The sequence below is a fragment of the Microcaecilia unicolor genome, chromosome 8, assembly GCF_901765095.1.
Source record: "Microcaecilia unicolor chromosome 8, aMicUni1.1, whole genome shotgun sequence".
In the NCBI taxonomy this organism is placed as follows: Eukaryota; Metazoa; Chordata; class Amphibia; order Gymnophiona; family Siphonopidae; genus Microcaecilia; species Microcaecilia unicolor.
Genome location: NC_044038.1, coordinates 52,324,336 through 52,350,624, shown reverse-complemented (window position 1 = coordinate 52,350,624; position 26,289 = coordinate 52,324,336). Strand labels below are relative to the sequence as shown.

The 26,289-nt window shown below is 43.3% G+C and overlaps 1 protein-coding gene across 1 annotated transcript in view; it reads left to right on the top strand.

Moving 5' to 3' along the window:
* The first annotated feature begins 3,339 nt into the window (after window positions 1-3,339).
* Window positions 3,340-26,289, top strand: part of CCDC78 (coiled-coil domain containing 78) — a 101,339-nt gene continuing 78,389 nt past the window's right edge. Inside the window, exons 1-4 of the mRNA XM_030211941.1 lie at window positions 3,340-3,362; window positions 9,174-9,320; window positions 13,052-13,293; window positions 21,880-22,043. Coding sequence (XP_030067801.1) covers window positions 9,196-9,320; window positions 13,052-13,293; window positions 21,880-22,043 — 531 coding nt within the window. The 5' untranslated portion in view covers window positions 3,340-3,362; window positions 9,174-9,195. The remainder of the gene's footprint in view (window positions 3,363-9,173; window positions 9,321-13,051; window positions 13,294-21,879; window positions 22,044-26,289) is intronic.

Below are 26,289 nucleotides of genomic sequence, written 5' to 3'. Positions count from 1 at the left end.
AATTGAGTGTTTATTTAGGTATTCAGTAAGTTGTTTCGTCACTATGCCTTCCATGATTTTGGTCATGAGTGGAATAGATGCTACTGGTCGATAGTTGGTTAGGTCCATTGTGCTTTTTTTAGCATCTTTTGGTAACGGAGTAGGATGTTTCCTTTATCCGTGGGAAAGAGTCCATTTTGAAGCCTGTAATTTATGTGGTTTGTGAGGTCTGTTTTGAATTGTTTGGGTGCGGATCTTATTAGACTGTTAGGGCAGATGTCTAATTTGCATTGCAATTTGGCGTATTTTCCTAGCCAATGTGAGATTTCTTTTGATGAGAGCGTGTCAAAGTCGGTCCATGATCGATCTGCTGGGTATTCTCCGGGATTTGGGTCTAGACATTCAAGGATGTTTGTGTAGTCTGTTGTATTAGTGGGTATCATGAGTCGGAGTTTTATGATTTTCTCATTGAAGTAATTCGCAAGGTTGGTTGCTGTTGGGGTATCTGCGTTGTTGGAGGTGACTTTGTTAGTATTTAGAAGATTGTTTACGAGTGAGAAGAGTTTGTGTGTATCCTTGTAGTTTGGTCCTATTTTGGTTTTGTAATAGGTCCTTTTAGTTTGTCTGATCGTGTATTTGTATTTTCTTTGTAGTTGTTTCCAGTCTTTGTGTGTGTTTTCGTCTTTTTTTCAATACAAAGTGAAGATGGTATCTACTCTCTGTCATGCTAGCCTCCCCTTTGTATATGTAGTTCTTGTGGTCCCTATCAGGTCTGGATTCTCTGTGAGAAGACCTGGAATATATGCTTCATAGGATATAGCACTATCCTGAGTAGGTCTACTATTCATGGTATAAAGAATTCTGATATGGGACCAGCATGGCTGGAAGCCTGTTGGCCCCTTGGATTGCTCACTCTGCAGCTTCTAAAAAAAACCCTTACAATCCATTCATGTTTTTTTTTCTGAACCATTTAATTTTACTGAATGTCTTAGTCATGACAAATGGAAAGCTGATACAGATACAGAATATAAAACATTAGAAGTCATAGTTCACTTTTTCTTTGCCCTTAAGTTAAGAAAACTCCTCTTCTTCACCTCCTGGGATTCTCCTTTGGTAGGGGTTCCCAAACCTGTCCTGGGGGAACACCAGACAGATGGGTTGTCAGGATATCCACAATGAATGTGCTTGAGATAGATTTGCATACCAACGAGGCAGTGTAAGCAAATTGATCACATGACTATTTATTGTGCATATCCTGAAAACCTGACTAGCTGGGGTTTCCCCAGGACAGGTTTGGGAATCTCTGTCATATGAACTGAGTGCCTCTTCTGGTTACAGACAGAGGTTGTAGGCACTACATTGGTTCTACTACTACTACTATAAATCACTTCTATAGCGCTACCAGTCGTACGCAGCGCTTTACAATTGAACATGAAGAAGAAAGACAGTCCCTGCTCAAAAGAGCTTGGTTCTCCTGGATCCAGCTCCTAGGGATTTCCTCTGAATCTTCTCCTACTCTTCTAGGATCAGTGGTAATTCCTGAGTCTCTTCTTGCCTCAAAGGCAGAATGGATCAGCTGTGGAGTCCAGCTGCTCTGAGGGGATTAAATTGTTGATTTACCTCCATCCTCACAGCAGGAGCTGAAGTAAAGCCCTCTAGCAGTTGTAGAAATTGGTTTATGGTTTGTTTACCTTACTGCTGGGAAAGCAGGGGGGGGGGGGGTTGGCTGGAGGTGTCCTAGGTTGCCAGGGAGATATTTAACGAGGATGACTTCCTGACCTGCACTGAGGACAGATAGCAGAACGGATACTGGGCCAGCATGATCAGAAAAAGTCACCAAACAAAGGTAGAAAAGATCATTTTATTTTCATTATAGTGTTTGGAATATGTCCACTTTGAGAATCAGGTGCTCAACATTAAAAGTTTATATTTATTTACTTATTTATGGCATTTTATCCCACATTAAACATGAATTAGGGTGTTTTGTGGCTCTACATGAGAATTGTGATGATATGATCCCTTGTTTCATATTGTTGACGGTCTGCATTTTCCGTATAGGTGGTATATTGGTGTATTAGGTTTGCCCAGTGTAATATTTATGGTACAGTAAGGTTCTGAGTGTGTTTTTGGACAAAGTTGTGCATAGTGTTTTGCAGTTGAGCGATTGTGGTTAGAATATGCTTTGAGCAACCACTTTATTCTTTGACATATGATACATATCTAATATCTAAATTTAATAAAAGGTATTAATTGTTACTTTTATTTATTTATTTTTTTCTGCGCGTTATCAATTATGGATTTAAGCTCCACCCCGGCCCCACCCCTAACCCCACCCCCTTTAGCCTCCCCAAACAGTTGGGCCACCGACCGCCTATGCACATAAGTGCGGGTACCTAAATGAGGCAGGAGTGCATGTAACTTACAGTATGTAACCTACACTTATGTGCCATCTATGCTTTGCCCCCTTACAAATATTTGCTATGCAAAATAGTTGCTATTTACAGAATAGTACTTAGGTGGCATACTAGCATATATACATGCATGTGCACACATATGCACATATATGCTAGCATCCTAAACATTTATATTCTTGTAAATATCAGCACCTGGTTTATAGAATTGCCCTTTTTGTCCCTCTAATAAAACAAGCACTAGCAGTAAATTTCATATATTGCAATAATCTCCAAAATATATTGTTTACCAGTAAGGTTCATCCTTGTCATAGTAAGCATAAAATCAACCCACTTGGAGACATTACCTCTACCTCCATTCCTGAAAACTTTCAGCATTTCTCTAAAAGTCTTACACAATACACGAAAGAAGGCGTGGCCTTACCTCCCGACTCTAAATATGATTTCCATTGCTAATTATGAATAAAAGGGTTTTTTGATTGAAAATATTTAGTAGCTTTATATTTATTGACAGTAGATAGCATAAAATGATGCCGTAATGAAACATTTTAAGGTGACCAAACTCATGCAGGGACACTGAATTCGAAGGATATAAGTAACAACAGCCTGGCTAAAAAATATTTCTAAAACCTACTAAGTGACAGTTTCTGGGAAGAGTTTTTTTTTTTAACTTGCACCAAGTCATACTTCTAGTCCAGCTTTTTTCAATTACAGTCAAATTTAGAGATACCAAAACTGCACCGGTTCTAGGGCGTTTCGTGCACCCTGAACTCTAATGCTCCTTGCAAACGGCATTAGTCTTCCATTTTCAGTTTATTTCTCCGACTTACAATGTTCCACTGCGGTCAGTCACTCAGCTGGAACTGTTGCCATGGGAACCAAAGGTATCTGGTTCGGTTGTTCCGGTTTCGAACCGGAAGAGTCGGTTACCCTAGAGACGTGACGCGCTTCGCTGCCCTGGATCTTTCTCAGGTAGGCAACAGGTGGTTCCTTCTTCGGTAGTTCTCCGATCGAATATCTCCAGATTTGTCTACAGGGAGGGAAAGTGGATGGGGCTTACCGGTAGCTGTTAAAATATTAGATTTCCCATATAAACTTGCAAAGGATTTGTGGTGCTCGTTAACCAAATTTCTGGGTTACGGGTCCGTCATCCAAACTTTTTTTTATGAACTTCATTCCGCATCTCTAAAGTTAGTATCTGATATTGTAGTGAACAAACCACACAAATCACCCTAAGTCATTAGGAATGGTTTTAGGTAATCCAGCCTGGTTTTAATTTTTATCTCTTTTTGGAATGCCACTGTTTTTGCTAATACCACAAGGGGGACTACATGTTCTGGATATGTCTTCGGTCATTTGGAACTGGTTGGCTATCTGATAATAAAACAAAAAAAATTGAGGATCTTGGTTTCCTTTAAAACAGTTACCATTAATTCGTTTTTTAATAACCTGTTACAGAGCAACAAGAACACAGTTTTGTATAACAAAAATTATTTCCCACTTTTAAAATTCTACAGAATACTTTATTATTAGTGTAACTCTGGAGACAAAGTATCTCCAGGCTTTACCCCATTGACTGTATGGAGATGTAGTTTTGCTTTTGTTAGGGAACCTAGAATACAATGTCAGATCAGGAGGACCATATGATCCATCTAGTCTACCCACTTTTATTTTTGAAGGCAGATTGTTCATAGTTGGTGGACAAGGGAATTCACACATCCAGGTTGGAATAGGGAGAATTCCCCATAGTATTTTACAGGAAGCTCTGGCAAACGTAGAACCTCTTGTAAAATAGGTACAGGCAGTAAATATGCCTCACCATATCCAGTGGAAGCAGAGATTTTAAAAACCTGTTCCTGGCAAAACATGTGCAAATACCCCTCATATATATGTGGATACAGCTTTTTAAAATCAGTGCTCCCGCTGTAGATGTTCAATCTGTTGGCAGGACCAGTGTACACCCCTCTCCCTGATCAGCCTCTGACATCAAGTCCCTTTCCCATCACCCCCTCAACCTGGATCCCCAAATCTCCCTGAGACATCAGAACCCTCTCTTGATTCCACAACAGCCAATCCTCCAACCCCTTTTCCAAAGCCATCCTATCCACTTCACCTGCACCCCTGGCAGCAAGCACCCTCCTACCTACCTCCTCTGGCAACAATGAGCCCCTCACCCCCTGAGGACCATCTGGCAGACCCTTTCAACCCCTAATCCCCATCCCTGACCTTACTGGACATCCCTAATGACTTGTGGGAGCAATAGTGATCCCCAGTCTCTCTTGCTCTTAATGCAGTGGGTGCAAAAATGGTGCTCGTGACACCTAGTGGTAATCTTGTAGTACTACATCTAAGGGTCAATACTGAGAAATTACCTCTAGTGGTCTCAGGTGCCAGAGTGACCTCAGAAGGGATCATTGGATTGGAGTAGGGGCAGGGTATTTAATGCCTGGGGAGTTGATTGACAGGGGGAGGTTAGGAAATGGTGCCCAAGGTCTATTGAGGATCAAGATGGCGACGTGAACGGTTGTGAGGCTCAGTAGCTCCCGAGAATCAACATTGCTTCTGTGCGAGGATCACTTACCCGACTTCGCGATGGGTAAGAGAAAGGGGAAGACGGCGGTTCCCTCCTCCGCGGTTCCGCCCTCGTTACCCACCTCTCGTCATGACTATGGAGAACTTTGGTGTTCGAGCCCTTGGAGAGCGGGTGCCCACTTCGGCGGACTCGGCCATTTTGGGCCTTGAGTGCAGCATAGAAGGAGTGTCGTTGAGCCCTCCTTCCCACACTGCTCCTCCGCGACCCGGAGACGATTTGCTGACCATGGGGTCACAGCTACCCGAGAATGAAAACCCAGTGCTGGCTGTGGAAGGAGGACCTATGGGCACCTCGACCCCGGGAAAAGAAACATCTACGTTGGATATTGTTCCACCAACCCGGGAGATCGTGGCAGTGAGTACCGGAGGAATTGTAAGACCTTCAGTGGTGTCGCTAGACACACTATGGGACGCCATACAAGGTGTGAATAGTACTTTATTATTAATGAATGCCTCAGTTAAAGGTGAAATACTTGAGATAAAAAAGTCTAATAAGGATTTATCTGAACAAACTCAAGAACAGAACGTGAAAATTATTAAAATGTCAGGAGAAATTGAAGAACTTAAAAATTTAACTACGACTTTGATTAAAGATAGAGAAATCCAAGAAAGAAAATTGGAATATCTGGAAAATAATGGACGCAGGAACAACTTAAGGTTCCTGAATTTCCCTAAGTCACCTCTTATTTCCTCTCTCAACATGCTCAAGAAATATTTCTGTGATGTACTGGGAATACCCGTTGAGGGATACCCCCCCATAACGAGGGCCCAGTACATAACTGGGATAATTAAGGTGCCTAAAGAACAACCTCAGCCTGCTCCTAATTCTGATCTAAATTTGACAGAATTCTTGGAGAGTTCTCTTGAATTAATAACCGAAAGAACAACATTACTAGTCACCTTCGCTCTTGAACCTGATAGAAACAATATTCTTCGCTCATACTTTCACCATATTAATGACTCTTTCTTGGGACAAAAGATACATGTTTTCCCTGATATGGCGCGAACCACACAAAAAAGGAGAAAAGAATTCTTGATGTATAAATCAAGAGTTCTTAAACTAGGTGGAACTTTTATTTTAAAATTTCCTTGTAAATGCTATGTCTCCTTTGCAAAAGTGAATTTTGTGTTTTTTACACCCAAGAAATTATTGGAGTTAATTGAATTAAAAGAAAAATATGTTTCACCTGTAGAAACTCCCATAGTTAATGCTGTATAAGCCGGCTGTGATCATCCGTTTTTCCCTTCCGTTCGTAATAGATATACTATGTTATTGTATTACTTAGTAGAAATTTCTTAGTATCTTGATCTATTTCCTTTTATTGTGGACAAATTATAATGTTTATGTTAAGATTATATCAGTTTGATATAATGTATTATACTGCTATTATAATTTCTGATATTTCCAATACATTTATGTTGGTGGATATAAATGTAAAAAGTTAATAAATAAAAAAAATTAAGGAAATGGTGCCCAAATCACGCCCTGTCCCTTCCGTAACCATGCCTCCTGCACATCTACACATACTCCACAACCCCACTTACAGATAACCCCTTTCTCAACTGGCATTTTCAAATGCATGCCAATATACATGTGTAAATACAGCCACAAATGGCTGTCTCCACAACATAAATAAGTAAATAGCATGAAAGCAGTTTGTATCACAGCTTCTGTCCCTTGTGTTTCTGCTGACCAGTGGCTCTGCTGTATCTTGTCCACCAGCCATGTCCTGCAAAAAGCAAGGGGTCCTTTGTTAGCAGAGACATAAGGCAGACCAGGTCTCAGGTCATCTCCCTTTCAGAAGCGGAAGGGTAGGATCAAAAGTCTTTGCTTTCCTGGAGACAGTGGCAAAAGGGAACTCCGGCTGGCTCATGGCTTCCAGGAGTCAGCTGCCTGATGCTGCAGAGACAGAATGAAGAACAAATGAGTTAGTTTGCCAGGTGTGGAAAATTCGAGGCAGATGAGAAGCTACTTCCCCCTTAGGAATGTTTAGGCAACATTGAGGTTCGAAAATGGTGTCTAAATCACAGGATTTAGACATCATTTTTCCCAAAATGTTTCCATGTGTCGGTCATAATCAAAAATTGGAAAATGTTTGGGCAAATAAATGAGCCTTCATAAGCTCCTGAAAGCTTAAATAAGAGAGGTCTGAATGAACAGCAAGAAGCAGAGAGTTCCAGAGGCCCTAGCCAGGGAAAAAAAAGCTGAGTGACGCATGACTTCAAGCCTCGTGAAGTACAGAGGGGGGGTTGAAAGTTAATGTCCAGAGGAAGAACAGACAGCATGGGTAGGACTGTAAGGAGTGATAAAGCAAGCTAAATACAGAGGAGTACCCTGATGGAGATTCTTGAAAGTCAGTGTAAGGCAATCTGGCCTCTGAGGTTCACAGAGCAACATACCCCTTGGTTCCTGCAATGTTGGATGTAAAGGCATACATCTTTAGGTTGCCTGACAATACCATTCCTCATCAGCTGTGTTCTAGAAGTGCACATGGAGGTGTGAGTTCAGGAAGGCTGTAGCAGACTGCCAGGTTAGCTAGTTCAAAAGACACATTTCCTCTACTGCATGCAGGGCAGCCACATTAGGAGGAGGAGGGTGAATTGGTGGTAGCTGAGGGATCACAGGAGGGCACTTTGGGAGAGGAAGAGCACCCAGAGGACATCAGCCAGGAGCCGCCTGCAGGGGATGAAGAGCAGGAGCAAATGGCATTTGCAGATGGCCTAATAGAGGCAGAGGAAGCTGATAAGGAACCACAGCCGGCTCGTAGAGGACCCTACTGCCACAGGTGGCAGGTGCTGTGACTGGCCAACAAACTGCTAATGCAGAATTTGCAGCTGGCAGACTACTGGCAGCAAAACTACAGCTTCTGTGGGAGAGGGTCGAAGTGCAAAAAGAATGTGTGCAGCTGCTGCGGAGCATGCAACAAGACAGCCGGGAGGCAGTTCAGAATAAACAGCAGCAGCTTCTGGGGCTCCAGTGAGATCTCCAGGATTACACAGTGGCCTTATCAAGCACATTGCTGACACAACAAACACCTGAGCCTCCACCTGGAACCAGTGAGGCAACCAGTTTGGTACCAACATCCTCCACATCAGCCGCAGGTGCCACCAGTGGGCACACAGCCCAGCCAAGCTTCATAGCACCTGCCTTAGCTGCCGAGCCGCAACCACCCTCAAAATCTCCAAGGATGGGACCTATAGCATTCCAGGCCAGTAAGCTAACAGAGACACCGGGTCCCTCAGGGGCAGCACACACTCCCTTGCTGGGTGCTGGGCCCAGCAATTGATCTGATATCCAGCCAATAAGGTGGTCAGATTTTCCTGGTGTAGTAGAGGCAGCAGGATGAATGTGAGGATAGTAGTAGCCCCACATGGGAGAACTCTGACACGCTTTCTGCTCTGCAAGGCCTAGGTCATTGCCAGCAGCTTAGGGATGAGGTGGGAGAGGTTAGGGTTACCATATTTGCTCCCTCCCAAAGGAGGACACATGCCCCACCCCTGTCACACCCCGCCTTGCCCCACCACGCCCCCAAGCTGGAACTGGGCAAGGCAATTGGAGATGGTGGGCTAGGTGAGGCCTGCATTGACTGCTAGCACTGACTGGAAAGTGCTGGAGGTCAGAAAGGCAAGGGAGGCAGTGACCTTCAGGTGGACTGGCACAGGATTATTTCTGCATGTCCTGGGCTGTAGGAGGGGTTGTAGCTGGTCACAGAGGTGCTGTATTGCAGCCCTTTGCATTCCTGGTTAGTGAGGTCCAGGATGTGGGTGCGGAGCCTGAGGATTCTATGATAGGGATATCTCTTCTGGGGCCTCCTGTCCAAACACTCATCCACCTCCATCAAAGTGTGAGCCACCAAGTCATTCAGTGCATCTATTATTGGCGTGCAGGTGTCTCACTACCATAGGTGCAACCCACTGACCCCAGAAACACCACTGTGCACACTTCTATCTACTGCAACTCGTGAGACCCTCACCAGCACACAGTTGTAAGACACACACCAGCTGACCAAAACATCCACCACCAACAAACAGTCCAGACATACACAGCTGCAGAACTAAGCACTCACTCTCCCAGCACCAGCAAATAGTCCTTACACACAGCAGCAGCGCAAAGCACTCACACAAACAGCATCAGTAGTGTTGCCTTAGGACATATGTTGTAATGACATTTCTTTAACTTCCTCATTCCAGTTTTTCATCCAAGGGCAACAAAATGAATGTTGACATTGTTGGGAGAATCCGGCCTAGCCGGCAGGGGGAGAGAGAACCTAATTTGTATATTTCTGGATCAGGGAAGACTGTATCTTTAGCTCCTGGTGGTGAAGGACTATCTTTCAGGTAAAGTTGAATATGAAATTGATTTACTTATATTGTGTTATATTAGGAATGATGGAGACTATTACTGTGTATTTCTGGTAGTGCCACTATTGTATTCCTCACTGGTTTGCCTTTATAACACTTGCATGATAAAATACAATTTAATACTGTAAAATCTGAGATCACTTCCAGAAAGAAGAAGTTAACTAATGTAATTTCAAATGTAAGCAATACAAATGATTGACCAATTGGCCAAGCTGCATCACTTATCTCAACCATTGTTAATAAGTATGTGTGACATTTCTAATTTATACGGTACCATAGTACATGACAGCAGGTAAAAATCACCAGATCTATCCAGTCTTCCCTGTTATTTTGTTCACACTAAAAATACATCCCAGCTGGCAGTGTGACTGTTTTCAGATTTTCTCCTTATCCAGGACAGTCTTTTATATCATCTTCATTTGTACTCCACCATTTTGGGTACAAAAGCACACAAAATTCCCTCAAAGTACCTTGTAAAACTTCACACACTTGTTTATTTTTCACATTTTGCAGTCGAAAAATTACAGTTCAAAGTGAAGTTTGTTTTACTGATCCAGGAGTAGCCTAGCGGTTAGTGCAGCGGACTTTGGCCCTGGGAAGCTGGGATCGATTCCCGCTGTAGCTCCTTGTGACTCTGGGTAAAGTCACTTAACCCTCCGTTGCCCCAGATAGATCGCTTTGAATGTGGTTGCAAAAACTGTAGAAAAGCGGTACTCAACACTTTCAACATGAAAGAACAATATAGAAAAATTCAAAAAGTAGGCCCATAATAGGTTAAACAGAGCTCACCTGTACCAAATCACAATCATTGAGCTGATTGGAATCCTGAATGTATAACAAGCTGTTTATATTGTATGAAGTGAATTTGAAGCACAGGTCTAAACATACTGAAGTCGGAAATGCAGATAATACTTCAGGAAAAAGTTATTCAAAGGTATAGAATTTCAGTGTGCTTGAATATCTCTTCGGAGTGCTATCAGGTTCATCATTGTAAATTATAAACAGTTTGGTACTGTCACGAAATGCCTAGCACCTATCTGGGGCTAACCCTTCGGCCACCTAAAGGTTCTGTCTCAGAACTGCTCAGGCCCGCCTGCACCTGTGCTCTACATTGGCATACCCTCCACCTCGCCGCACTGGGTTTTGCTTGCCTCTGGGCAAGTCTCCCACCCGCAAGTTATTTCCCCAGTGGTTTCTAAGGACACTGGGGCCACAATCCCAGGGGTCCCACGGTTCCTAGAAAACACCCACAGACCGAGAACACAAACCACTGGGATTCTTAGCCAGTTCAGGACAATAGAGCTAATAAACTAATAGGTTTGTTATCAGAAAAGCGGAACAGTGAATGGTGAAAAAAAGGTGTAAACAAACAATAACAGGTAAATTAACAGATATCAACAGTAAAACTAACTAGACACTTTTTTACTACCTGAGTAATACCTGGGGAGTACAGGAAAATAACTGCTCACAGGTTTTGAATAGGGTCTCAGTGAGAGATCTTTACTTCCCACATTCCTTCTCTGAGCCTCGGGGGAATCCAGCACATTCTGGCTGCAGTTTGTACTTCAGGGCCAATCAGATCCCAGAGCATTAGCACTGAACAATATTTGGCCAATAGCAGTGCAGGTTACTTTTCCTCAGGTCTTAATCTGAAAGGAAAACAGTCACCTCTGCAACAGTTTTAAAGTTGAGGACACACACCACCTGCTGGCCAAAGAAGACAAATACATATTATAGAAATAGTAATACAAATCATAGGCATGAAACAGTAATTTTATCTCTTACATTGACCTTCCTTAGCAATTTTTTAAAACTCATGGTTACTGATTTTGAGGAGATGGCCTTATCAAGGCAGTTTCTTGGTGGTACCTGTGGCGAAACAGGTTTTTTTCTTTTTTTAGTTTGAACTTTTTATTTTTACAAACAGAGGTGCCAAAAAACAAATACAACATAATATAACATAAACGCCCCGGGTCTAACAAAAATACAATACATGAGTCCCTTTTAACAAAGACCAGAATTTTATATATCAGTCTATTGACAAAACAAATCTGATGGAGCCCAGATCTTTCTATATATTGAAAAACTCCATCTCTTAAGTGCAGCAATTTCTTTGTACTTCCTAGTGAAACACACAGAGAGGCATTTTCAATATGATGTTTAAGACGGACTTTGGATGTTTTGCGCTAAACGTCCCAAATACGAATAGCAAATGTAATCATTTTCAAAATAACAAAACGTCAATCTTTTTTTTCGAAAGTACTGTTTATAGAAAGATTTTGTGCTCTGTGCATTTATCTTTTCAGGCCATTTTTGAAAACAAAAAACCAAACCTATACCCTTCCTTCCCCCTCCGAGGATATCCCTGCTACAATCAGAGCAGTTGTAACCAAAACATGCTTGGGATAGATAAGGACAGCAGAGGGAAATAACAGGAAACTGAGTAGTGTTTCTGATGCTCCAATCTTCATTTTTATACTAGTAGGTGAAATACGCCAATCAGACATTGCATTTATATTTGGAAACTTTGCTGTCAATTTTTCTATTGCTTACATTTCCAAATCTCTTTCTAAGCATAGCATATGGAAGGAGGAGAATTTTGAAACCTGCATGATGTGTTATATTTTTCTTCATTAATTTGGTCTTGTAAAAATGTTTCTGTTTCATGGACTTCAACCTCTAATGACATTTTTCTTGAATTAACCACAGTTTTCACTTCTCAGAGGAGGTTCCCACATGGCTTCAGAGCAGGGGCGTATCTGGACTTCAGCGGCAGGGAGGGCCAGAGCCGAGGTGAGGGGGCACATTTTAGCCCCCCCCCCCCGGCGCAGCCGACTCCCCCGCCACCATAGCTGACACCCCTGCCACCATTGCCGACACCCCCTGCCGCTGCCATCACCACCTCCAACAAGTTTGACCCCCCCCCCTCTCGACCTGACCGCCCGCCATCCGTCGCTGTCTGTACCTTTGCTGGCAGGGGACCCAATCCCCCGCCAGCCGAAGTCTTCTTCCTGCGTTTGGTTTCTTCTGAGTCTGACGTCCTGCTGCACATACAACATGCAGGACGTCAGACTCACAGAAACAGAATGAAGCCCTGCAGATTGCAAGGCTTTGTTCTGTTTCTGTGAGTCTGACGTCCTGCACGTTGTACGTGCAGCAGGACGTCAGACTCAGAAGAAACCAAACGCAGGAAGAAGACCGGCTGGCGGGGGTTGGGGTCCCCTACCAGCAAAGGTACAGACGGCGATTGCGGGTTGGCCGGGGGGGGGGGGGGGTTGAGAGGGGCATCGGTAGGGGGGTCCAGGGCCAAATTTACGGGGGCCCAGGTCCCCGTGGCCCCATAGCAGCTACGCCCCTGCTTCAGAGTACTATACAGTAGACATATGTTGAGGCTCAGCCAATTTCCATTTAGAAGTATTTTACTTGCAAATTTTGTTTACAAACCTCCAAAAAATAAAGGATAGAAATAAGTCAATTTCCACATCTTGTTCTTTTTATCTTGACTTCTGAAACATAAGAACATTTTCAATTTGGAGTCATACATATCTGACATCCAAACCTAAACTTGTAATGGAAGCTGTGGGGACAGATAAGTCAGACTTATTTTGCTTTAATTTCAGTCCTGCTGTATTGTTGGATCTGTAATCCTGATAGCTCTCAATGGAATCCAGATAGTGTCCTTCTTTCTTAAAAGTACTGCTTTTCAGTTTCCAGGAGCTGTTTGATGCACGAACATCAAGAACAGCTGTTTTCTACAAGACTCTGGAGCCTCTGCTGAGTGTCTTCACTGAGGGGATGAATGTGAGCCTTATGACTCTGGGAGGGTGGGACTCCAAGAAATCCGAAATGTTGACTGGCGATAAGAATGACCGCTCAGGTCTTGTTCCTCTGGCCATTGATTACTTGTTTGGAGAGTTGTTGACTGCTCAGCGATTGGCAGCAGGTGAATGTAAAATAAATGATATATTTGGGTTATCACTCTTAAGATTCACTGGGGGATTCTGTATAGATTGTGGATATCCACTGTGAGCCTTTGTTGGTAAAATTCTAAGTACTTTTGAAAACTTGGTTATTTCTCTGCACTTTTTGTGAATTCACTTCGAGGATGGGTTTTTAAAAATTTTAGTGGTTCCTTGTTTTGCTCCCTTTTGTGTTCTTTGTATGTTTGTTTTATGGATAAATATTATTGTGCTATTACATACTCCCCTCCCTTTTGTTCTTAGTAGTTGTGAATTAGTTTTTATTTGTTTTATGTCCCGTTTCTTTATCTTTATTGTTCACCGCTTTGATGACTTTCCAAATAGCGGTGTATTAAATTGCTTAAATAAAAAAGAATACTAGCTTAGTGCACATTTCATGCATAACTTTGGGTGCCAGCATTTATGCCTGCCCAAGGCTGGTATAAATGCACACACCTGACTAATAGCAGTTAGACATGGAAATGCAGATATTCTGTAACACTGTGCCTAAATTCTGGGAGTGCCTCTGACCTGCCTATGCCCCTCCCATGCCCCCTTTGGAGTTGCGTGCTATGAAAATTAGGCACGCATGTTATAGAGTAGGACATAGGGTAGATCTGTGTGTAGCTTTTAAAGGCTGCCAATTAATTGCTTGTTAATGCCAATTATTGATTGTTATCACCAATTGAGGGGCCCTGTTTCAGAGCGTGGTAAGCTCAATGCAGGCTTACTGCACGCTAATCTAGAACTACCACCAACCGAACATTAGCACCAGTAGTAGTTCCAGCCCTGGCGCATGCCATTTGCCATACTATCCCGGCGCTAATTGGGCAGCACTGTGCGCTACCCGGTTATTGCCAGGTTAGCGCGGGAGCCCTTAAAGCCACCTCAGTGGGTGGTGTTAAGTGCTCCCTTCCACATGGCCACGTGATAAGTGAAATCTTGCCACATGACCATGCCATTTATTGACCTTTTTACCTACTGCAGCAAAAAGGGCCCCCACTGCTAGCACAGGGCCCTTTTTACCGCAGCTTGGTAAAATGACTCCTATGGCATATATGTACTTCCCAGTTAACTCTGATGGAAAAATAGCAGGCCGAAACGTAGCCAGCCAAATTTTGTCTAGCTAGCTTAAAGGTTGTATATTCATTAGTGAACATTCAGTTCATTAGTGTGCTTTAAAAAAATGACTGTGCACTACCTTGCTTTAACACATGTTAAGTTATGATTAATGCATGCAAAGTATATTAGCATATGTTAAAACATTTTGTGATTAAAACAAATATGTGAAATGAACTGAAAAAAAATCTGAAAAAGGGCTAATGAACCAACAAATTTTTCCCTTTGCGTTTCCCTAGTTTTATGTAACATATTTCCATCTGAAAACTTGGCTGGTTAAGGGTCCTTATACTAAGCTGCAGGAAAAAGGGCCCAATGGTAGTGGCGAGGGCCGTTTTTCCCATGCGCCAGGGGTCTTTTTACCGCAGCAGGTAAATTCCCCCCCCCCTAAAAAAAATGACCATACTCAATATAACTATTACCACCTGGCCATGTGGCAGGGAGCACTTACTGCCACCCATTGAGGTGACGGTAAGGGTTCCTGCGGTAACCTGGCGATAACTGGGCAGCACGCAGCAATGCCCAATTACCTCCGGGTTAGAGCTGCGCTATAAAAACGTTTTTTTCTGGCATGCTGCAAATGGCACACACTCAAGCTAGGACTGCTGCTGGTGGCTGCACTGGGCTAGCTAGCGGTAGTCCTAGCTAGCGGTAGTCCCGAGTTTGCATGCAGTAAGCCTGCGTTGGGCTTACTGACGCTTTGTAAAAGGGCCCCTAAGTTTGGCTCAAAATTCAGCCAAAAATAAACTGGTAGAATTAGCTGGTTGACACTACTTCAAACATCATTGTCTTGAATTCTAAGTCCTGAATACCAATCCCAAATTCAATTTTTACACTAAATCCCACAAAGCTGAGAGTTTAATTACAAAAGGACATCCAGTGGAAACTCAACTTTTACTTGCATTTTATTTTAAATGGCTCAGTACAAGTAAATTATCCACACAGTCATCTGGTTTCTGTTAACTGAAACAGCAAAAGAAATGCTTGAAGTTCTTGAATAATCCTCTTAAATTACCAGTAGAGACAGCAGGGGTTTGAAAATGTTTCAAGGGCAGATCATTTAAACTGATGAAGTTGCATGGATAGAAGCAAATCAGGGTGCAGATGTCTCCTGAAACCTGCATTGCACCATCTGGATATATCCAAAGTGTAAGTACAGTATGAACTCAGGAGAAGCTTATCAAGATCTATGAACCTGCACCATTATTATGGTTTTCCTCTCACTATAAAATTACCACTTAAATAGTTTTTCATATGGCTAGACTAAGATGCCTAGGAGACATTTTTCAAAAACTATATAGGTAATTGTAAGGTCTGTGGGTGCTTTCATCTGTGCAATTTCCATCAAATCTCATTGGGGAAGTAAGTATGTACTTTCCTTTTGAAAATTGCTTAGGGAACAAAGATGTACATCTGTGTTTACTGTAGATGCTTTATCCTGCAAAACAGTGTGCATAGTTTTTGAAACTGTAAAGCCGTGCATTTTAACTGCATCTGTGAGCCCACCTACTTTTCCTGTGTGTAAAAGAATGCATATTATTGATTCTTGTATGGATTTTTGCTTCCATATAGGGTGGACAATATTAAGCCAGCCTATTTATCCAGACAGAATTGACAGAGGCAGGTGGCACTTTATAGACTAAACAAATTTATTGAGGCTTCAGTCTGACAAAGTGGACTCTGGTCTTCGAAAGCTCATGTCTCAATAAATTGGTTAGTCAATAATGTGCCACCTGTTTCTGCCAATTTATTCTAAAACCAGGCTAACATTGCTACCCCTTTTAAAGCATTTATCCAGATAGTCATTTATATGGATAAGTGACTTTTGAACATTACCTTCCATAAATAATAATGGGCACTATATACCAAAGGAGGAAGTGACTTGTAGTTTATGCAGAAAATAGAGCAAAATGCCTGTAAATGTTCAAAAATGTCCAAATGCAGGTTTTTTATGCTGTTTTAGCACAAATGCTGTTTTGTAAAGTCACTTTGCAGTAGTAAATGTTTACATGAAAAACACTTCGTGCAAAAGTTTATGTATAAATTGCATTAATATTTGGCTGTGATACAAAATCATGCACAGCAGCTCATTAATGCAAAAAGATGTGAAAAAGAGCATGTGAAAATGACTTTGCATGCCTGAAAATGAAGGGCCTCTTTTACTAAACACACAAAATTCCTGGCTATGGCAATGTGTGGAGATCTTCAAGCAAAATTTAGTTAATGAATGTAAATAAGCCTGTAACAGCTCATTTAACTCTCCTATCTAAATTTCATAGAAACAGGTGCTAACCTGCAAATATATTTGTGAGTTAGTACATAAGTCCCAAAGAAAATAATTTGCAGGCCATGTAGACTTTATTAATAGTGGAAGAGTAGCCTAGTGGTTAGAGGACTAGGCTAATAACCAAGGAAGTCTGGTTCAAATTCCACTGCTGTTCCTTATCATCTTGGACAAATCACTTAACCCTCTATTCCCTCAGGTACAAAGTTAGAGACTGATGCTCAAAGGTTCATGGTAGAGTCTTCATTCTACTGTGAACAGTGCAAAAAAAATAGCCACAGCGTGCTTAAACTAATGAGCATGCAAATTACTGCTGCATTAAAATTGTGGCAGTAATCCACAGCTTAGCCCTGAATGTCAACTTTCATGTCAAAGCCTGAGCCGTGATTGGCTCAGGTACTGACAGGAAAGTTGGCATTTGAAAAAAAAAAAACGTGGTGTAGATGCCTGTTGCTGCCTGATGGTCAGCAGTGGTTTGAGATCCTGGGGAACCAGGTTCAATTCTCTCTGCAGCTCTGTGTGACCTTGGGCAAGTGACTTACCCCTCCATTGCCCCATGTACAACAGTAGTACAATGATCTACTTAGATTGTGAGCCCACTAGGGACAGATCCACTACCTGTAAAATGAAACTGTAAACTGCTTAGGTGTAAGTGGTATATAAATACTGAAAATGAAATGAAGACGCCATGAATCCTCCCTTCCACCAAACCTATAAAAAGTGCCCTGGTGGTCCAGTCCCCTCCATCCTGCCACAAAAACAATGGTGGTACAGTGTCCCCTTACCCTTGACTGACTCCCACCCTCCCGAGCCAAAAATTTCCCTGATAGTCTAGCAGGACCTCCCACTCCAACACAAGGCCCCCCCCCCCACCCCCATACCTGGAAGGAGGAGGCAGGAATGATGCCCAGTCGCTCCTGCCTCCAGGGACTTCATATTTAAAATGGTGGTGCACCACCCCACCCATTGTATCCTGGGATGCACTGAGCAGGGCCTATCCCTTGTATAGGCCCAACCTGGTGCATCCTAGGATGTACCGGTTGGGGCAGGGTGCTGCCATTTGGAGATGATGGAGCCCAGAAGCAAGAGTGATTGGGTAATACTCCTGCCTCCTTCCAGGTACAGGGGCTGAGTGGTTGGGTAGGGGGTGGGGGCTTGGGTTGGGGTGATCTTGAGTTGAGATGGGGGGGTTCTTCTAGAATACCTGGGCAGTTTTTGGCATGGGGGGAAGGAGGGAGGGAATTGTCTGTGGGGGAGACCCATTGGATCACCAGATCACAATTGTGCCTGAGGGAGAGATGAGGGGGGAGGGGCTGCTGGATTACATGGGCATTTTTTAAAGGTGTGGTGGAAAAGGAGGTTGGAAGGGTCAGAGCTGATGCTCAAAATGAGTTGGGAGGGAGCGGCCATTAGACCACCAGGCTATTTTTTAATATTTGGGGAGTCCAGGGCAAGGTAGTCAGGTTAGACGGAGAGAAGGGGTGCCACTAGATATCTCTTCTCTCAACTAACACTTCTAATGCTGCCCCAGACCTGGCAAAATGTTTCCCGCACTAAAGGCGCATGAGAAACTTTTTTTTCCCTCAAACATAGCTGCATGACTTCATTTAAATAGGGTGTGCGCTAATGGGTTCAGCGTCTGTGCTGAAACCATGTGTGCATGCTGCCCACTTTACTTGTGCACATACCCTGTGCTAACAGCCTGTTAATTCCAGCAAGTCTTTTGAGCATCGGTCCCTTAGACTGTAAGCCCTCTGGGGACAGGGAAATAGCTAGTGTACCTGACTATAACTCACCATGAGCTACCACTGAAAATAATGTGAGCTGAATCCAAATAAATAAATACAGTGGGGGAAATAAGTATTTGATCCCTTGCTGATTTTGTAAGTTTGCCCACTGACAAAGACATGAGCAGCCCATAATTGAAGGGTAGGTTATTGGTAACAGTGAGAGATAGCACATCACAAATTAAATCCGGAAAATCACATTGTGGAAAGTATATGAATTTATTTGCATTCTGCAGAGGGAAATAAGTATTTGATCCCCCACCAACCAGTAAGAGATCTGGCCCCTACAGACCAGGTAGATGCTCCAAATCAACTCGTTACCTGCATGACAGACAGCTGTCGGCAATGGTCACCTGTATGAAAGACACCTGTCCACAGACTCAGTGAATCAGTCAGACTCTAACCTCTACAAAATGGCCAAGAGCAAGGAGCTGTCTAAGGATGTCAGGGACAAGATCATACACCTGCACAAGGCTGGAATGGGCTACAAAACCATCAGTAAGACGCTGGGCGAGAAGGAGACAACTGTTGGTGCCATAGTAAGAAAATGGAAGAAGTACAAAATGACTGTCAATCGACAAAGATCTGGGGCTCCACGCAAAATCTCACCTCGTGGGGTATCCTTGATCATGAGGAAGGTTAGAAATCAGCCTACAACTACAAGGGGGGAACTTGTCAATGATCTCAAGGCAGCTGGGACCACTGTCACCACGAAAACCATTGGTAACACATTACGACATAACGGATTGCAATCCTGCAGTGCCCGCAAGGTCCCCCTGCTCCGGAAGGCACATGTGACGGCCCGTCTGAAGTTTGCCAGTGAACACCTGGATGATGCCGAGAGTGATTGGGAGAAGGTGCTGTGGTCAGATGAGACAAAAATTGAGCTCTTTGGCATGAACTCAACTCGCCGTGTTTGGAGGAAGAGAAATGCTGCCTATGACCCAAAGAACACCGTCCCCACTGTCAAGCATGGAGGTGGAAATGTTATGTTTTGGGGGTGTTTCTCTGCTAAGGGCACAGGACTACTTCACCGCATCAATGGGAGAATGGATGGGGCCATGTACCGTACAATTCTGAGTGACAACCTCCTTCCCTCCGCCAGGGCCTTAAAAATGGGTCGTGGCTGGGTCTTCCAGCACGACAATGACCCAAAACATACAGCCAAGGCAACAAAGGAGTGGCTCAGGAAGAAGCACATTAGGGTCATGGAGTGGCCTAGCCAGTCACCAGACCTTAATCCCATTGAAAACTTATGGAGGGAGCTGAAGCTGCGAGTTGCCAAGCGACAGCCCAGAACTCTTAATGATTTAGAGATGATCTGCAAAGAGGAGTGGACCAAAATTCCTCCTGACATGTGTGCAAACCTCATCATCAACTACAGAAGACGTCTGACCGCTGTGCTTGCCAACAAGGGTTTTGCCACCAAGTATTAGGTCTTGTTTGCCAGAGGGATTAAATACTTATTTCCCTCTGCAGAATGCAAATAAATTCATATACTTTCCACAATGTGATTTTCCGGATTTAATTTGTGATGTGCTATCTCTCACTGTTACCAATAACCTACCCTTCAATTATGGGCTGCTCATGTCTTTGTCAGTGGGCAAACTTACAAAATCAGCAAGGGATCAAATACTTATTTCCCCCACTGTACGGGATCATCCATAGATCATCATAATGCTCTTAGGGGCCCTTTTATTAAGCAGCTAGCATGGGTTTTATCATGCATTAAATGTTAGTATGGGTCTGCACTAACATCTTAATGCGCATTAAAAACAGCCAGTGCAATAAAAAAAACCTGCAGTGGCTGCTTAATAAAGGAGTGGGCGGTGTGTGGGGTGACTGGGGTGATGCAGAAGCTTGGCCGGTGGTGACAAGTAGCATACGGAGCAGTGCCATGTGCTAGCTCTTATGATTGCTGTTACTGTAGCTGCACTTACTGCCAGCATTCCAGTTGTGCAGTGCCTGTCAGAGGGAGGTTTCATGGCAGCACTACTCTGATTGTCCAATACCCCTTCCCAACCCCCCCCCCCCACACTCTCCCAGTCTCTGATCTCCCTCCTAACACCCCCCCCCCCAATATCCAATCTCCACTTGACATCTGATTCCCCCCTCCAAACATCCAATCCATCCTTAAATGGAACGATACCCTCTAACATAGTACTATGAGAATACCATTATGGGTCTTGTGCCATTTTGGATTTTGGAGCAGTCCTGGGTGGGAGTGAAGGGGGACCATTTCCGCCCGACGCCTCTGGACTACCAATGTCAATCCCCAGGTACATCGGGGGGGGGGGGGGGGGAATAGGTGGATTGGGAGAAGGGTAGTTGTGGGGAGGTGTTTAACCCAGTGGTAGGGTTTTAGACTTTGGGGTTTGAGCCAGGTTGATTAGTGGGTTTTGAACTGGAGGGGGATCAGATCGGGGAAGGGGGATTAGATTGGGGGATTTTAGCTGAGTGGATCAGATGTCAGGTGGGGGGCAGCCGTGTTAGAAGCCAGTTTACTGCAAAGTGCTTGTGAATCCCCTGACACAGCATGAAGCGAAACAGAGGAACTTTAAGCTAGAATGCCAAGAGTTAAGTTGAAAATGCAGCTCAGCTTCTAAAACAGCAGGACATTGTGAGCAGCTTTGAGAAAGATAAGTGAGGGTGCCATTACTTGTTTATAGTTTGGATAGAATGTTCTGATATAGCAATTTTGCAGAGAGTTAATGTTGGTTTGAATTGCACTGCTTGGATTATAGTTACTTGTCAAATTATTGTAAAATAGTGGAGTTTTTTTTCCTGTGATTTGCTTTAAGCTCATTTAAGCTGATATAGCAGTATAAGAGCTGCTTGAATTAAGCAAACGCTGAGATTTTTTTTCTCTGCTATAGTCTTATAAGTATATGGACAATCAAAGGGCAGTTCTTACCTCACTGGCTCCTGTATCAGAAACAGTTTGTATTTACTGATTTTCCCTGTTTTTTTATTTTATTTTATAATAAGTTTATTAAATCATAACAATACACCACAGAAAATGCAACAGAACAGAACAAAACAAAACACACAATATGGTACAGAGTGCTGAGTTATAATTTTCCCTGTTTTATATTGTTTCACTCCAATTTATTTCTGTAACATTAGCGCATGGCCATGAATCCTGAAAGCAGAAAATCAGCTGTTTTCTGGTTGTAGTAAAAAGTGGCCTTAGTGCGTGGGAAAGACCCATGTAAGGACACGCTATGGCCACTTTTTTGCTGCCACTTTGTAAAAGGGCCCCTTAGACAGTAAGGAATGAGGTGGAGGTCTTATCATTAGATGCTATGTGCTCCTTTCATAGCCTTATAAATAAGCAATGTGCGGAATTGGGGAGTTGTGGCTTTTGATTGTATAATTTTTTTTAGCTTCTTCCCAGAAGCAGCAGCAGCAGAGCTCTGTGACCTGGGTCCTTTCTATGTCCATGTATGAAATTCACAGGGAAGTCTTAAGAGATCTTCTCCAATCATCTGGACCAGCTGCAGTCAATTTAGGACTGGCTTATTCTGCCCAGGATGGAGCCTACATCAAGGTAATTTTTTTTCTCTTAGTATGTATTCTACAAGTTTATCTGTTTTTTTGCAGAAGTCCATAAATATTTGTGGCTGGCCCAATTAAAAAAGTATCATGTGATGGTTACTGGGTTGGATATACTGGTTGTTCTTTCAACCCCTTGTTCTTGTTGCCTTGGACAAGATAGATTCTAGTGGCATACGGCAGTGATTTTTAACCCAATCCTCATGAACCACCTGGCCAGTCAGATTTTCAGGATACCCACAAATAATATGCATGAGGGATATTTGCATGAAGTGAAGGAAACACATGCTAATACATCTCATACATATCCAATTGGCCAAGTAGTCCTGAGGACTGGGTTGAAAACCACTGACATAGGGGAATCAGTAAGCTGCCATTGTTTTGTTGGGTGCTGGAGTAGAGAGGCATTTCTGGGACCCTTTGGTGGAAGCATTGGACTGTGGGATCGTCTGCTGGATGGTTTGTTTTAGCAACTCTGGGGCTAATGGAGTAGAAATATATTTTAAGAGCTTTCTTTACATTAGGATGCCATTGAAGTATGTTCAATAGTGCTTGAGTGGACAGCTATTTTGTGACACCCTTCACTCCTCATGAGGAAACATTTTAGACTGCAGGATACCCGCTATGACAGTCAGTTCATTCAGGCAGTCCTGAACAATTTGTCGATGTCTACAATCCAGCTTCCCCCACCCACAGGCCTAGTTTTCTTCAGTTCCAGGCTGCACATTCATAACTAGTATGTAAATAATTTTAGGTTAATTGACTTTGAAGCCTCGTCGTTTCGAGTCCATATTGTCCTAGCATTATTGTTTTCAGTGAGCCTGGTAGCTAGGGATTCCCATTTGTGAGACTATGGATGGCCTGCTTGTTCTTGGAGAAAGCAAAGGTATTCACAAAGCCATACTGGGTCACAGCAATGGTCAATCTAGCCCAGTATCCTGCTTCCAATGGTGGCCAATCCAGGTCACAAGTATGTAGCAGAAACCCAAATAGTAGCAATATGTCATGCTACCAATCCCAGGGCAACAGTGGCTTCCCCCGTGTCTCTCTCAACAGCAGAGCGCTGGCATTATGCCAAGGAAAACCTGGTGTAAATGCCGATGCCTAAATTACACGCAGACTGGGTGTATTCTATAATCATGCGCATAGATATTAGAAATGCCCATGACCTGCCCATTCCACGTCCGTGGCCAAGCCCCTTTTTAACTATGCGACTTAGAATTTACATGCAGCACATTATAGAATACGCTTAGACAGTTCTGCGCGTAAATTCTAATTAATGCCAATTAGTGACAATAATTGCTTGTTATTTGGCAATTATCAGCACTGACTGGCGTGTTAACTAATTAGGTTATACACATTGTTATGGAATACGCTTCAATTTCTGCACAGATATCTCAATGCCATATATAGAATCCAAGGGTAAATCTGTACTCACAAACCATCTACCCTAGTGATGACCAAATATTTGTTTTTGATGTATTGAGGTAAAGGTTCAGCAAGGCAGAGATTGCATAAAATTAAATTATCTGTGCTTTTTCAGTAGCGTTATATGACTAAATGGTGCTGCTGAAAATCTACACATAACTTTAAGCAGATAACTTACCTGTTTAAAGTTACACCTGTTATTTATCCATTTGTACATAAATGTATAAGTTATCAGTTTAGTGGCTGAATTTCACTGCTGAATGGATAACTTGAAGCCCCACACCCGGCTTGCCCCAAATTCCATCTTGATTTTAAATACATAACTTTAGTTGTTTAGGGCCCTTTTACTAAAAAGCATTAAGAAATGGGCTTAGCTCATTTTAACATGGGACTTTCCCATGCACTAAGGCCATTTTTAACGTGGCCCCAAATTAGGGCTTTTTTCTTTTTGCAGGTCCTGTGCATGAGACCTTCAAAAATATTAACATGGTAGCACTTACTACTTCCAATTTAGGGGGCACTCTATGTTCAAGGCCCTGAAAGGAAATGGCCCAGAGTATCTGAAGAATAGGATGATCCTCCACACACCGCCAAGGACACTAAGGTCCTCCCAAGGACTTTCACTAACTACACCCTCTCCAAAAGACATTACACGATGTGATACCCCCAAGTGAGCCTTCTCCGGAGTAGCCCCCACACTCTGGAATGCACTGCCTGAAAGGCTCCGCTTAATACAAGACTACCTCTACTCAGGAAGCAGGTGAAAGCTTGGCTCTTCAACCAAGCCTTTAATGGAAGAAGTAACTAACTTGTTAGTCTCACTCACACACATAAGGATTGACTTGGGCTGCACATACTGCAGCGGGACATGTTTATCCACTCCTACCCTAGCTGAGATAATATTTAACCATCTCTCTGACCTCACATGCAACTTTCTTCAAATCAATCACCTTACTTTCTAATTCTTCCTATTTTCTTACTCATTTATATGTTACAACTTTGCCTTACCCTTCACTACCAATTATAATGTTCTAGTACATATTGTGTTGTCATTGCAAGTAGTATATCATGCCATACTTCGTATTGTTGTTCGAATATTTTTACTGCTCTAATTGCCTCTTGCACATGTTTGATCTATTCTTACTGTACACCGCCTTGATTGAATTCCTTCAAAAAGGCGGTAATTAAATCCTAATAAATAAATAAATAAATGTTAAGTTGGTGTTAAATAGTTAGTATGCGATAATGCAAACACGCTAGGTGGATAATGCTTTGATGCCCATTCTATGCCCATGACAACCCCCCCCCCCCCCCCAAAATATAAAAAAATTAAATAGCACCTGGTTGTTGTTTGCTAACAGGCAAATTACTGCAAAATGCTGTTACGTGTTTTGCAGTAAGCCTTTTTCCTGCATTAATTCGTTGCCAGAGAATGTGGTAAAGGCAGTTAACTTGGAGGGGGATAATCGAACGGGGGCGCCCATCTCTAAGGGCGGCCCCGTAAAGGGGCGGGGTAACCCGTATTATCGAAACAAGATGGACATCCATCTTTTGTTTCAATAATACGGTCGGGGACGCCCAAATCATTTAATTTAGGTCGTCCTTAGAGATGGTCATCCCCGGTTTTTGGCGATAATGGAAAGCGAGGACGCCCATCTCAGAAATAACCAAATCCAAGCCATTTGGTCGTGAGAGGAGCCAGCATTCATAGTGCACTGGTCCCACTACCTGAATGGAAAAAGCCCTTCCCTTACTGATCCGGAAAGGAACGGGCATGTATGAAGGAAATTGTATGCAAATGAGCTGCTCACTCATTTGCACACGATTTCCTTCCTAAGGAGGGGAAGTGATGGCAGTTGAGGACGTCCTTTCCTGTGATGTACAAAATGTGGATGTTTCTGTGAGAAGGACATCCCTGCCTTTGCTATGCCTGTGACACCCTCTTTATTTATTTATTTGGATTTTGGATCACAAGTAGCAGCAGTGGGATTTGAACCAGCCACATCTAGATTGCAAGACCAGTGCTGTAACCACTAGGCCACTCTACCACTCCTCCACTCTATTCCACTCCCTTGAAATTTGGCCATCCCTGTGGGGGCCAGTTGAGGACGTCCAAAATGTTTGAAAGAAGGACGTCCACGCCTTTGTCATGCTTCCGCTGACACACACAGACCTCCCCCTCAAGGGACCTGCATACTGCCTCCCCCATAGGAATGGCCAAATTTCAAGGGAGTGATGTGGAGGAGTGGCAGAGTGGCCAGAGCACTGGTCTTGCAGTCTAGAGGTGGCCAGTTCAAATCCCACTGCTGCTACGTGTGATCCAAAATTCAAATAAATAAAGAGGGTGTTGGAGGCATACCAAAGGCATTGATGTCCTTCTCACAGAAACATCCACATTTTGGACATCCTCAACTGCTGTCACAGGGACGGAGGCATAGCAAAGGACATACTCTAAAAAAAAAAAAAAGAGACAAAAGTTTTTGAAGTTGTTTTTATCGGGATGGGAGGTGGTCAGTGACCACTTGGGAAGTCAGGGGAGGCCATCCCCAATTCCTTCCGGTGGTCATCTGGTCAGTTCGGGCACTTTTTTGATGCTTGGTCATGAAAAAAAATGGACCAAGTAAAGTCGGCCAAATGCTTGTGAGGGGCGCCCTTCTTTTTTCCATTATCAATCGAGGACGCCCATCTGTTAACCACGCCCCATCCCGCCTTTGGTACACTGCCAACACACCCCCTTGAATTTTGGTCATCCCCGCGACGGAAAGCAGTTGATGAGGACACCCAAAATCGGCTTTCGATTATGCCGATTTGGG